The sequence below is a fragment of the Petaurus breviceps genome, unplaced genomic scaffold (assembly GCF_028583685.1).
Source record: "Petaurus breviceps papuanus isolate PSGF00001 unplaced genomic scaffold, PetGlider_PUasm1.0 90977, whole genome shotgun sequence".
Taxonomy (NCBI): Eukaryota; Metazoa; Chordata; class Mammalia; order Diprotodontia; family Petauridae; genus Petaurus; species Petaurus breviceps.
The window spans coordinates 10,247,834-10,260,760 of NW_027187391.1; the positions used below are offsets into that span (position 1 = coordinate 10,247,834).

Sequence of the window (12,927 nt, forward strand, 5' to 3'; positions counted from 1 at the left end):
AACACTAATAGAAAACTCTTCATCACAAACCAAATGGGCTTTTTTTCTAACATAGTTATCCAGTGATATGTCCTTTGGATCTAGTGGGTACTATAATTGGGATATCATGACGGACTGGGAGGGTGGGAGTGGGGACCTATCCCAGAGTCACAGTTATTCATTGTATGTGTTATTGTACTTTAATTTGACAGTCAGAACAATTGGAATTGAATAAGACTATTTTAGAGCTAGAAGGAACCTTAAAGTTCATCCAGGGTGTTGCCCTCATTTTACAAATGAAGAAACTGAGGCCCTGAGATACAGAATGGCAGTTAGCAAGGATGACAAAATCAAGTGTTTTCTTGTTTTGTTTGAGAATAGATAAACATGTTTATAGGAAGCAAGGAAGGTGCCTGTAGATGAGGAGAGATTGTGTGGGGAAGGCAAAGAGGGGATAGTCTTTTTAGAGAAAAAAGGATGGGGATAGCATCAAGGGCACATATAGAGGGGTTTGCCTTAGCGAAGAAAAGGGCCAACTCTTCATGTGAGATGAGTATAGAAGAAGATAACGAGAGAAGATGTCTAGTTATGTGAGATGAAGAGGAGGAAGCTCTTGGCAAATGGCCTCAGTCTATTTAATGAAGTGTGACCCAAGGTCCTCAGATGAAAGCAGGATGGCAAAAAAAAAGGAGATGCTGCCTTGGAAAGCTAGAGGAGAGATGATGACGTGTGGTATGATTAGATATTAGAAGATAAGTTGCAACTTACACTGATTGATACAAGTCAGGTCAACAAACATTTATCAAGTGCTTGCCTTGTACCAGACACTGTGCTAAGGGCTAAGGATATAAATCCGGGCAAGAAAAAAAAAAGACCTTGCCCTCAAGAAGCTTATGTTCTAATGGAAGATGACAACACATAAAGGAAAACTGAAAGGCAGGATTGAGCAAGAGTGACAGGATTGGGGGTGCATGGAGGAGGGACCTGTGAGAGGAGTACTGAGTCAGCAGAATATATTGATTCTATTTTGACATCTCTCCTATGCCTTCTCTTCTCTTTACTCTTATAGCCACAAACCTAGGTCAGTTCCCCTTAATCTCTTGAGTGGACTATTGCAGTAATATTCTTACTGCTCTACATGCTTCAAGTATTTCCCAACTCCAATCTGTCCTCCACTGAACTGCCAAGGTGATTTCTCTAGACCGGTGTAGATTCTTTGAATCTCTAGACCGGTGTAGATTCTTTGAACAACTTGAACATTACACTCTGTCAGTGAATTTCAGTGGCTCCCTGTAGTTTTCAGGATTGAATATAATTTTCTTTCTTTGGCATTTAAAACTTTATACCCTGACTTTTCCTGGCCTTCTTATACCTAATACTCCTCCATACATTCTATGATCCAGATACATACACTTGTCTGAGAACTTGCAGTTCCTCAAATACAGTATTCTATCCCTCAGATACATTGCTTTGTTTCAGCTCTCTCCCATGCCCAGAATGCTCTGGTCCCTCACCTCTGCCTCTGAATTTCTCTGGCTTCCTTCAAGACTCAGCTCAAAGCCTACCTTCTCCAAGAGAGCTTTCCCAGGTTGTTCCAGCTGCCGATGCCTCCTCTTTCAAAATAATTTCAGTCTTCCTTCTTTCTTTCTTTTTTCTTTCTTTCTCTCTCTCTCCTCTTTCCTCCCTCCCTCTCGTGCTGTCTCTCCCTCCCTTCTTTCCCTTTTTTCTCTCTCTTTCATGCATGTATTTAGATGTATATATTTATATATAAATATATGCACATGTATAGAGGGGATTACATATCTAATTTTTTACATTTGCCTAATTATTTATGCACATGTATATAACATATACAGTATCTTACATAGTTAAGAGGCTTAATGATTTTTTTTTTGCCTTTTGGAGGGCAGTTGGGGTTAAGTGACTTGCCCAAAGTCACATGGCTAGTAAGTGTGTCAAGTGGCTGAGGCTGGATTTGAACTCAGGTCCTCCTGACTCCAGGGCCGTTGCTCTATTCACTGCACCACCTAGCCACCCCTGAAGCTTAATGATTTTTAAAATTAAATTTAAAAAATAAAATATGTAAATTTTCCTTTCATTTAGTGTACTAGAAATGTGTGTGTGTATAGGTGTAGGTGTAACCTATGACAGACCTGTAGGTTAAGTGAAATAATTTCTTTAATTCTACTGAGATCTGCTCTGCGATCTCATTGATGTGGACATACCTTCTATCAGAGAGATCCTAACACATTCATGCCTCCTCATGCTGTATGATTCTTAATCTTATCCCTCCATAGAAACTCCATAGAGATCTTCCTTTCTGTCTTTTTCCATTTCATGGATATCAACGTAGCACTCAGATTATTCCATTGTGCTTTCATTATTTGCTCTCACCTCTGTTTCTAATCTTACATTTCCCAAATGTTATCTGCCCTTTATACCAATTCTTGCACATAGGACATCATTGGAAATGTATTATATTATGTTTCTGCCCAGCAGTCATTTCTCCATTAGCTTTAGAATCACCCATAACTTTGATTCTTAGGAGATGGCTGTATTCCAAGTTTTGCAGCAGTATCATTTTTAATTGAAGCCCTAAAGGAAAATTCATACTACTGTAGTATAGCTTGTATCTCATAAGACTTAAAGTACAGTTATTTTTATTATCCTCTTTCATTTATTCAATAAATATCCGTTGAGTACCTACTATGTGCTAAGTGCCGAGGATACAAAAGAGGCAAAAGACAGACCCTGCCCCAAAGGAGCTTACAATCTAATGAGGGAGACGACATACAAATATATACCAAGCAAGCTATATACAGAATAAATAGGAAGTAATTAAAAGAGGGAAAGCACTAGAATTAAGAGGTTGGAGAAGGCTTCCTGTAGAAAATGGGGTTTTGGTTGGGACATAAAGGAAGCCAGAGAGGTCAGTAGTTGGAGCAGAGGAGGGAGAGTGTTCTGGGAATGGGGGACAGTCAAAGAAAATTCCTGGAGCTAAGAGATGGAGTGTCTTGTTCATGCAACAGCCTGGAGAACAGTTTCAGTGGATTCAATGGTACATGTCAGTGAACACTCAACTATAAATTTTACATTACAAACCTAATAGCTTTAAGAAAAATAGGAAAGGTGGGAGAGATAGTGATTTATATTTTGGACATATTGAGTTTCAGGTGTCTCTTGAATATCCTAGTTTAGCATCCCCAGTTCTCTCAGTTGTTCATTATATTACATGGTCTTAATTCTGCCCACCATCTTGGTTACCCTAAGGTACACTCTCCTTTTCCTTCTCCTATTCCTTCTTCCCCCTCTCCCTCTCTGTATATAATAAAATATTATTATTAAGCTAATCAAAAGTCAGATCAATTGCATGAACAAAAGTAACCTCTTTATTTTGAATATTAACACATTTAAAGAAAATCTTTAATATTTGAGTTACATGTTTTTAAAGTAAAGAACTATATTTTACAATATTTTATTTTAAAGTAAAGAACTATATTTTATAGTATTTTATGTTTGTATTTTATTATATTATAATATTATTAAGAATAATATTTTGTTTTTGAAATCTCTATAACAGTCTTTTATTTTTTCACTTATACCCTTTGTTGTTGAAGTCCTGGGCCTTATGTTAACAGACTACTGACTCATATATCAGATGTTGGTCTATTGATGGGAAAAGACTGAAGAGTAAAATGTGATCCTGAGATCTCATTTTCACCCTTAACTTGAACTAAACTTTCAACCCAAATCCATACAGATAAGAGACTTGTTCTATTTTTAAATAGCCCCTTGTTGAAAAGAAATATGATAAAAGCTATCATGAACCTAAAAAAAAAAGATAAATCCACAGATGATGAAAGAATTTCCCAGAGTTTAGCCATCAATGTAATCATTTCTAAAGGAGAGAATTAAAAGTACTTATTTTTCTAAAAGCACTCCATGGTGATTGAATAAAATAAACAGCAAGATATATTGTGGTAGGAAGTCTGATGATCAAAGAGAAATACTGAATAGAATACTTATTCTTTTTGACAAAATAAGGAAGTAATTCCTTTCACACATTTTGTGATCATTTCTGCCTGAAAACTTTGTGTCCTCAAGTCAGAATTTCAACCGTTCCATGAAAGACAACTAAGCTGAGATAATAGTGTCAGTTTTAAGCATAAGACAGCATGTGAACAGTGTTTAAGCTATTGCTCCAAACCATTTGAATGGAAGTATTGGATTAGCTATAACCTGGTGTCAGATCTTTAGTTAGATAAACCCTCTGACTGTTACTGACTAAAGGATCCATGACCACAGCTTTCAAAGCTGCTATTGCATGAGTTCTTTATCATGAGAGCTTTGTGAGATATGTGTGGCTAACATAATGTTTTCAAAATAAAATAGCTATTAGTGGTTAAGAATAATAAGCAAAAATTCACAGCCTTGTTTTTTCACAGGTTTCAGCCCAGTAGGAAAACCTATTCGAATACCATCAGGCACACTGCAAATGGTAAGCCATTCTCTATCAGCATTTCAAAAATTGGTACAAAACTATAAATGGCATTTTTTATACCCTCTCACTATAGAAAAACTTCTTTTCCCTCTTTTAAGCCAAAAGTTTTTCATCACTTTTAAGAAAATAAATCATTTTTCCCCTGAGTTTTTTTTTCCACTTCCCCAACAGTAGTAAGTAGTTGAATGATGTCTTATCATCATTTCCTCAGTTACTTCAACTAATACTCCAAAACATGAATGCATTTCAGATATTTAAAACATTTTTGTGCAGGGGAAATACAAATTCTCTTGCAAAACATTTACACTTAAAACACAGTCCTTTTGTTTTTTATATTTCTGCCATTATTCCCACTGATTGGCTAGTTTAAAAGTAAACATGATTTTTCGTTCCTTTTAAATGTGTTTAGATAATAATATATACATGTATTACTTTATTATAAAATTGTAGTTATTTTTCACAATATGGAGTGTCTTATGTCTCTTCAGTGACTCCACATATTACCAATATCCATTTATTTTATTTTTAAATGTATGCAATATAGAATAAAATAAAGAAGGAAGAAATTTGATATACATGTGAGGGTAAATAGTTAAAAAGTCATCTTTCTCCCATTTATTTTGACATCTGGAATTCTGTTTGCAGAATTCCTTGACCTTAACATTGCATTATTTGTCAGATGCAAGGACATAGTGAATTGGGTACCTCTTATTTCCCTAAATATTTTCTCGTTTTTTATTTTTTTTCACATTATTAAGACTTCTAATTTCCAATTGCCATAATATTTCATTTTTATGAGGAAAACTTAGTAGTCCTTTTCTAAGAAATTAAAAGACTTTCTGTTCTTCTTTTCCTGAGATTTAAAATCGATGATTAATATTTTCATGTGTAATTATTCAATTTTAAAGCGCTTACGTACTGTGTGCCTGGCAGTGCAATAAGGCATACAAAAAACAAAAATACAAACAGTCCCTGCCCTCAAGGAGCTTTTCTTCTAATGGGGGGAGACAATATGTAAGTTACTAAGTAAAGAGAAGATATATACAGAGTTGATAGAAGGGAATCTCCACTGGGAAGACACAAACAGCTGTTGGGGAAGGGGTGGCAGGAGAACAGATGGAAAAGGCCTCCTGCAGAAGGTGGTGTTTGATCTTAGAAGAAACCAGGAAAGCAAAGAGGTGAACTTGAGAAAGCAGAGTATTTCAGCTGGTGCAGAGACACAGAGACGAGGGGGAAAGCAATGTACAAAGAATTATTAGTTGGCCAGTGCAGCTGGGTCACATTTGGATTGGGGCTAATATGTATTTTTGCTTTGGGGCTATGAGAATAAAGCAAAGGCTGACAGATGACTGTTAATTATGATTATCATAGACAACTAAAAGTTTCTCATGCAAAAGAAGGAATTAATCATTTTTAAATAATATTAATGATAATATTGTTAAAATAGTGATGTTATATAAATTTGTAGTAATGTATAAATATTAATGTTATATAAATTTTATTCTTTAAATGATGAAGTTGAATGTTGGAAATCAAGTCAACTATAGGTCAAAATTATTTGGGAGTATATCCGAATAATGTTCTCAGTAGTTCTGTTATTTAATATACATTTGATTTTTTTAAATCCCTATAGACCTTTTTTTTTTTTAAAGTGGCAGCTGTGTTTGTATTTCTATTTTTTCCTTTTGTATTACAGGACTTAGTAAAGTTGAGCCTGGCAGGGGTTTTTTGTTTTTTTTTTTTCCACTCCCTGTAGGCAGATTATAGATTCCCATGCTTATTAAATGCTTAAGGGCTGTAATCAAATAAAGATCATATTTATCTGAAACTCTGGGAAGTAACAGCAGTAGCATTTTATAATGGTTTCCTGATCTCAGATATACTCTATTAAGAAAGAGAAAAACATAATGCTTAATAGTTTAGGTATTATTGGGTAATTTTTTAGTATTATGTTAACTTATTCGCCCCCATTGCTTAAACTAATATTATTTCTACTCTGAGGAGGTAGTAGATAAAGTGCTTGTATTTAAGTCAGGAAAACTTGACTTTGAATTCTGCCTCTTGGAATTTAAGAGTTGTCTGACCTTGGGCAAGTAACTGATCTAAACCTCAATTTGCCCATGTGTAAAATGGGGCTAATAATACTTATACTAGGGGCAGCTAGGTGGCACAGTAAATAGAGCACTGGCCCTGGAGTCAAGAGGACCTGAGTTCAAATCCAGCCTTACACACTTGGCACTTACCAGCTATGTGACCTTGGGCAAGTCACTTAACCCTAATTACCTTGCCTTCTCCCCTCCAAAAAAGAAAGTACTTATTACTACACCGCATCAATGTGGGGAAATTCAAATGAGGTAATATATGTAAATTTATTTACATAGTGCTGTATCAATCAATCAATAATATTTATTAAGAAGCTATTATGTGCCAGGCACTGTACTAAGTGCTGGGATATAAAAAGAGGCAAAAGACAACGTTTGCCTCAAGGAGCATGCAGTCTAATGGGGGGAAAACAACATGTAAGCAAATATTTACAAAGTAAACTATGTAAGGATAATAGGAAATAATTAAAAGAAGGAAGACATTACTGGCTTTGGGGAAGGATTCCAGTAAAGGTAGAGATTTCACTTGGAACTCAAAGGAAGCTAGGAAGGTCAGAAGACAGAGTGAAGGATGAAGAGCTTTGCAGGCATGAGGCACAGCCAGAGAAAATCCCTTGAGTGTTTTGTTGTCGTTATTATTGCAAGCCATCTCCTACTCAGTATTTGTATTTAAGGAATATTTGCCAAAATACCTTATTTTGTTCTCAAGTCCCCTTTACATAGCAACTTTAAAAATTCATGATGGTCATAGAATATGAATATTGCTTATATTCCTCTCAATTCCTCAAGTACCTAGACTGGTGATAAATATATATGCATTCAGTAAATATGTCCTTAATCTGTATCCATACACACACACACACACACACACACATCTGGCCCACAGCTCCCAAATATAAACAATCTGCTCTAGCAGAGTACTCACTTTTTACATAATAATATGTGCATTATATTCTATCCACTCCTAGGATTCCTTCTACCACCCAGGATAACTACCTTTGCCCACTCCAGGTACCAGCTTTTTTTTTTTCACACATTTCCTAGGATGAAGCCATCCTAAACCACTCTACCCAGTGTGATCTTTCTTTTCTGTACAGGACACTGAAGAGGAAAAGATGATATAAAACACAATCCTGTCCTCAAAGCTGATTGAGGGGAGGGGGTGGGAAAAGACACACAAGTTCCTATGATGAGAGTGATTGTAATACACATGCATAGATTTCCAAAAAGATGACATATAAGAAAAGGATCAGGGAAGTCTTCATGTGTTGAGGTTTAAGGTTTAGGGGTGCTTGAATCCCCAAAATACCAACACATGGGGTCCTGCCGAATGAATTTGACTAAACCCTTCTCCCAGCCAAAGTAAAGCAAAGCTTATCAAAGATTCAGCATAATGGGTAGACTCTTAAAGAGCCTGAGTATCTGTGATGATTTTATTGACAAGCAGGCCAGAATAATCTGACATTAGAGTGAGTCTGGCTAGATTGAATTCTCAGCCAAATCATGGAGGCAAGATGTATCTTATATACAGAAAGAGTCTGGGAGGATTTAGGGGTGGTCTAGAGGAATTTGGGGAAGGTCTTGAGGAGGAGTCTAAGGAGGATCTTGAGGGTACTTAGGTCAGATGTCAGTAATGAGATCAAGGGTGGGAAATAGCTGAAGGCTACCTAGAGATGACCGACTATGGAGGGCTAGGCTAGTTTAAGGGTAGCAGATTTGGGTATGGATATTTTGATAGGATCAAGGGTGGGAAGTAGCTGGGCAATTCAGGGCTAGGTTAGCTTAAGAGTAACAAAGATTTGGGCCTAGCTATAATGAAAGGCTTATGGCCTCGGGCAAATGCCTTATTAAGTGGAAAGATTCAATCAGAGTTCAAGGGGTTTCCCAGAACCTGTGCCCCATTACATGGAGTAGGTGACAGTTGGTGTGTGCCTTGAAAGAAGCATTTTAATAGTCAAAGATGTGATGGGAGAATGTACAAAAGTTCAAAAGTCCAGATAAGAGAGTAATGAATAATTCAGTTTGGCTAGAGCATTGAGTAAATGAAAAGAAGTAAGCTTGAATCAGTGATTCAAGGATGGGAAGACTACAGTTTGGGGACAAGGCATGGGGTGTGTTCCCTAAGACTCAGGGTCTTCTGACTTCTCTGCCAGAATCAAAGGGCAAGTTGTGTTCAAGGTCTTCCCAGCACATCTGCCTCCTGTCTCTCTCTCAGAATACCTTGCTGCTTGAATAGAAATGATGGTAGGCTATATTAATTGATCCATCTGGGGCAGTAGATCTGTAGTTGGTGATAATGATGTCAGAGATGACTGGTCCTTTCTCCCTAAGGGCTGTTCCTCTCAGTAAAGGCTACCAGAGCAGAATTGGGCTCCTGGGCTTACCTGCCCTTCAGTGGTAGTTGATCAGTTATTGGTGTTGGCATTGGTTGAGATGATTGTCCCCTTCTCCATTAGTGTTTCTGACTTTCATGATGGCTACAGGATCCAGATAAGTAGGGTCACTTGTCTAGATAGCACAGTCATTGCCAGGGCTCTTGGGTTTACATGATCTTCAGTAACAGTAATTAGGAACTACCCGTGTTTCCCCGATAATAAGACCTATCCCGAAAATAAGCCCTCCTCTTACTGTTTAAGATTCCTCTAAAATAAGCCCTCCCCCAAAAATAAGCCCTATTGAGATTGCTACTGTAGTGAAGGTGATCCCCTGCGCTACATGCTACATTACGGTACCCTCTGTATGCACCGTTCCCCCCCCCCTGGGTGAAACGCACGCCGCGCTCCGAGCTGCATCCAATCAGAGCTGCAGCAGTGAGCGCGTCATCCTGTTCTTTATTGAATTCATTATTGAATAAAGGTACATTTTTTGGTTCACATTTACCTGTTTATTAAAATTGCTGTCAATGTTCATTAAAATAAGCCTTCCCCTGAAAATAAGCCCTCTGGTGTTTTTCTGTCCAAAAGATTTAATAAGACAGTGTCTTATTATCGGGGAAACACAGTATTATTCAAGAAGCCTAAAAGACCTTGAATACCAGGGTATGTAATTGGCAGAAAGCAGGGGACCAACAGAAGATTATTTTGAGTAGAGATGTCATGTGGTCAGATATGCTTTAGGAAGATTCCTCGGACAGCTCTGTGAAGAATAGAGTGGAGAAGAGAAAGACTAGAAGCAAGAAGACAAGTTAGAAAGCTTTTGCAGTAGTCCAAGTATAATAATGAAGGCCTGAACACATTTTAGAAATACAGAAGAGGTAAAAGCAACAGGATTTAGTGGCCAATTGGATGGTATAGGGCATTGAAGGATCTAGACAAGAGCATGCTGGTGTTTTACATCCAGCTCCCTCAAAACATAAGATGCTTTTAAGTTTAATCTGATTTAATGGCATTTTCTCTATCACTTTTTAAAGTTTAGATTAGGGTTGGGGAACCTGTGGCCTCCCGGCCACATGTGACCCTCTAGGTCCTCAAGTGCAACCCCACAGAACAAATCTTGTTCTGTGAAGTTTGGATTCAGGCAAAGGGCCACAGTTGAGGACCTTGAGAGTCACATGTGGCCTCGAGGCCTCAGGTTCCCCACCTTTGGTAGATAATTAACAAAACAATAAATCTAGCCCTGATTGGAAGTTCATACTGAAAAATGTAACAATTGGCTCTCACAATCTGGCGCCAGCACACCCTTTTACCTAGAATTTAGGCTGTCTAGATCAGCCTCTCATTATACATATGAGAATACTGAGATGCATGGAGGTTCAGTGGCTTGCACTGGTGATGCTAGTACTAGGGGCCCGGGGCAGGGGTTTGGATCCAGTGCTGTGACTCCTCCTTTCCACAATACTTTGCTGCAGAAGCAAGTGGCCAAGGGGACTCCAAGGTGCAGAACTTGAATGATTTGGAGGATAATGATGTCATCAACAGAAATAAAGAAATTAGAACTGGGGTAGTTTCAAGAGAAGAAAACTGGTTTGGGACGTGTTGACTTTAAAGTGACAACAAGGCGTTTAGGTGGAGATATCTAGCAATACAGTACAATGCTAGCATCATAGATTGGGGAGTCATCTATCATAAAAATTTAAATCTCTAGGATAAAATTTGAACTCTGCTGTTTATCTTTTAAAAGATCTTTGCAACCTACTGCCAACCTACCTTTCCAGCGCTCGTGAATATTGCTTCCCCTCCTGCTCTCCCTGATCTAGACTCAGGACTCTCAATTTCCCACCTCCTTGTTCTTGTACTGACTGCTGCATATTCCAGGAAGACAGTTTCTCTTCACCTCTAACTCAGAGAGTTCCTCTCTGCTTTTAAATGCATCTCAGGCACCACCTTCTGCATGGAAGCTTTTCCTGATCCTCTACCTACTAGTGCCCTCCCTCCCAAACATCTCTGTATTTAACTATGTTGTGTACATTATAGATGTATCTGTGTGTGCATTAACTTGATATTTCTGCTGTATCTTGTCTCCCCCATTAGAATAAAGTCATTCCTAGAAGGCTAGGGGATGACAATATTTAGGGTATGAAGTTCACCTGACTTATTTGTATATTAGGAAAGGGGAGCAACAGAGGGGAAGAGCTTAAACATCATTTAGGGACAGCTGTTTCAACTTTATTTTATGAATGAAGACACTGAGTTTGGGAGACATTAAATGACACTCACATTTCAAAGGTAGTAAGTAGCAGAGCTTAGATTTGAGCACATTTAATCCTCTGGGATTAAATCCTATGTTCTTTCCCCTACACCATAATGCCTACTAATGAGAGATGGGTGATGACTGAAGAAGCAAGGTCTTGGAGAAGACATGAAGAGTTGGGCTCACAGTTAAAGAGATCAACTTTGTCTAGGAGGAAGATAACTTCATCTCATCTACTGAAACGAGAGAAAGGCCTAAACACAGGATGGTGGTTATTGTTGTTGTTTTCTAATGTGGAGAAGTTGAGTTGGGAAAGCTTACCTTGGAGGTAAAGAGGAATACTCCCTCTTTAGTAAAATAGGAGGAAAGAAAGTCACTTACTAAGAGTGTGAAGTTGGGTAGAAAGTGAAGAGTTATTTATCACGCTTGTTGTTTCAGTCATGTCTGACTCTCTGTGACCCCATTTTGGGTTTTCTTGGCAAAGAGACTGGAGTGATTAATCATTTCCTTCTTCAGCTCATTTTATAGACTAGGATTTAAGGCAAAACAGAGCTACGTGGCTTGCTCAGGGTCATACAGTTAGTAAGTATCTAATGTTCTCCTGACTTCAGGGCCAGCACTCTATCCACTGTGCCACCTAGCTGCCTCATTTATCAGTCTAGAAGTGATCAATTACAAATATCTAAATCTGTAGATATATAGGTATATAAAAATATGGCATAGTAGATATGGAGCCAATCTGAGAGCCAGGAAGACCTACCTGAGTTCCAGTCCCTCTGTTACATACTGACTACAAGACAATAAGCAAGCCATTTAACTTCTCAGTACTTTACTTTAGGCAACTCTCTCAGACTGTAAGTTGCCAAGAATTTGCTGGCCTGTGTTAGTGGAGGAAATGTCCTCATCCTAATGAAATCACAAATATAGTCTGTAACCCTCAATCAGTACATATATTTGTAAACAGCAACACCACAAAAAACAGCTGAGCTACTTCATCTAGTCTTGTTCCCATTTGACCACAGGATGAAGTATTAACTAAAATTACTATTGTTGAATAAAATGCATAGAATATATTCATTGTCTAGCCATTTATAGTGTGTGCAATCTGTTGCTCTTATCTACTCTCTTCTATATTTGAAGGGTGAATTCAATGAATAGCTCAGCAAATTTCTGTGCCTACTGTAAGGGGCCAAGGATACCCCATAAAACAGCACCTCCCTTCAAGCTGAAATGTTACTGGTTTGCACCAGGATATATTAAGTGGCAGGCAGCATGGAACCCAGAGGACCAAATATGTATCCTGATTCTGCCACTTATTTCTGGCATGACATTGATCAACTCATTTCATCTTTCTGTGGCTCTTTCTTCCTAAGTAAAATAAGAGAATTGGACTAGTGACCTCTAAAGCCCCTTCTAAGCTTAAGGCCAGAATTCCAGTAAACAGATAGATCTCATTCATAAGAATGAATCCAGAAGGTTTTGTAATGAAAAGTTCTCTGGTCAAGGAAAATATCAGCTCTAACCCCTGTGGTGAGGATTATACAACAGATTATATTTCACAGTAGTCCATTCACTTTGTCAGTCAAGCATTTATTATGTACCTACTGTATCCTAGGCACTTGTGCTAAGCACTAGATATACAACAAAAGAAAAAAAATCTCTGCTCTCAAGGAGCTCACAGTCTAATGAATTTTCCTTTTTTAAAAAAGTCAAATT

The 12,927-nt window shown here is 37.9% G+C and overlaps 1 protein-coding gene across 7 annotated transcripts in view; it reads left to right on the forward strand.

Moving 5' to 3' along the window:
• The window catches only part of AHI1 (Abelson helper integration site 1), a 259,337-nt gene that overhangs the window by 165,798 nt on the left and 80,612 nt on the right, over positions 1-12,927 (forward strand). For all 7 annotated transcript variants that reach the window (XR_011166306.1, XM_069077308.1, XM_069077310.1 and 4 more), the window contains one exon: positions 4,425-4,477. Coding sequence is in view for 6 of the 7 variants with exons in the window: in XM_069077308.1 (XP_068933409.1) it covers positions 4,425-4,477 (53 nt within the window). In the remaining variant the exon portion in view is untranslated. The remainder of the gene's footprint in view (positions 1-4,424; positions 4,478-12,927) is intronic.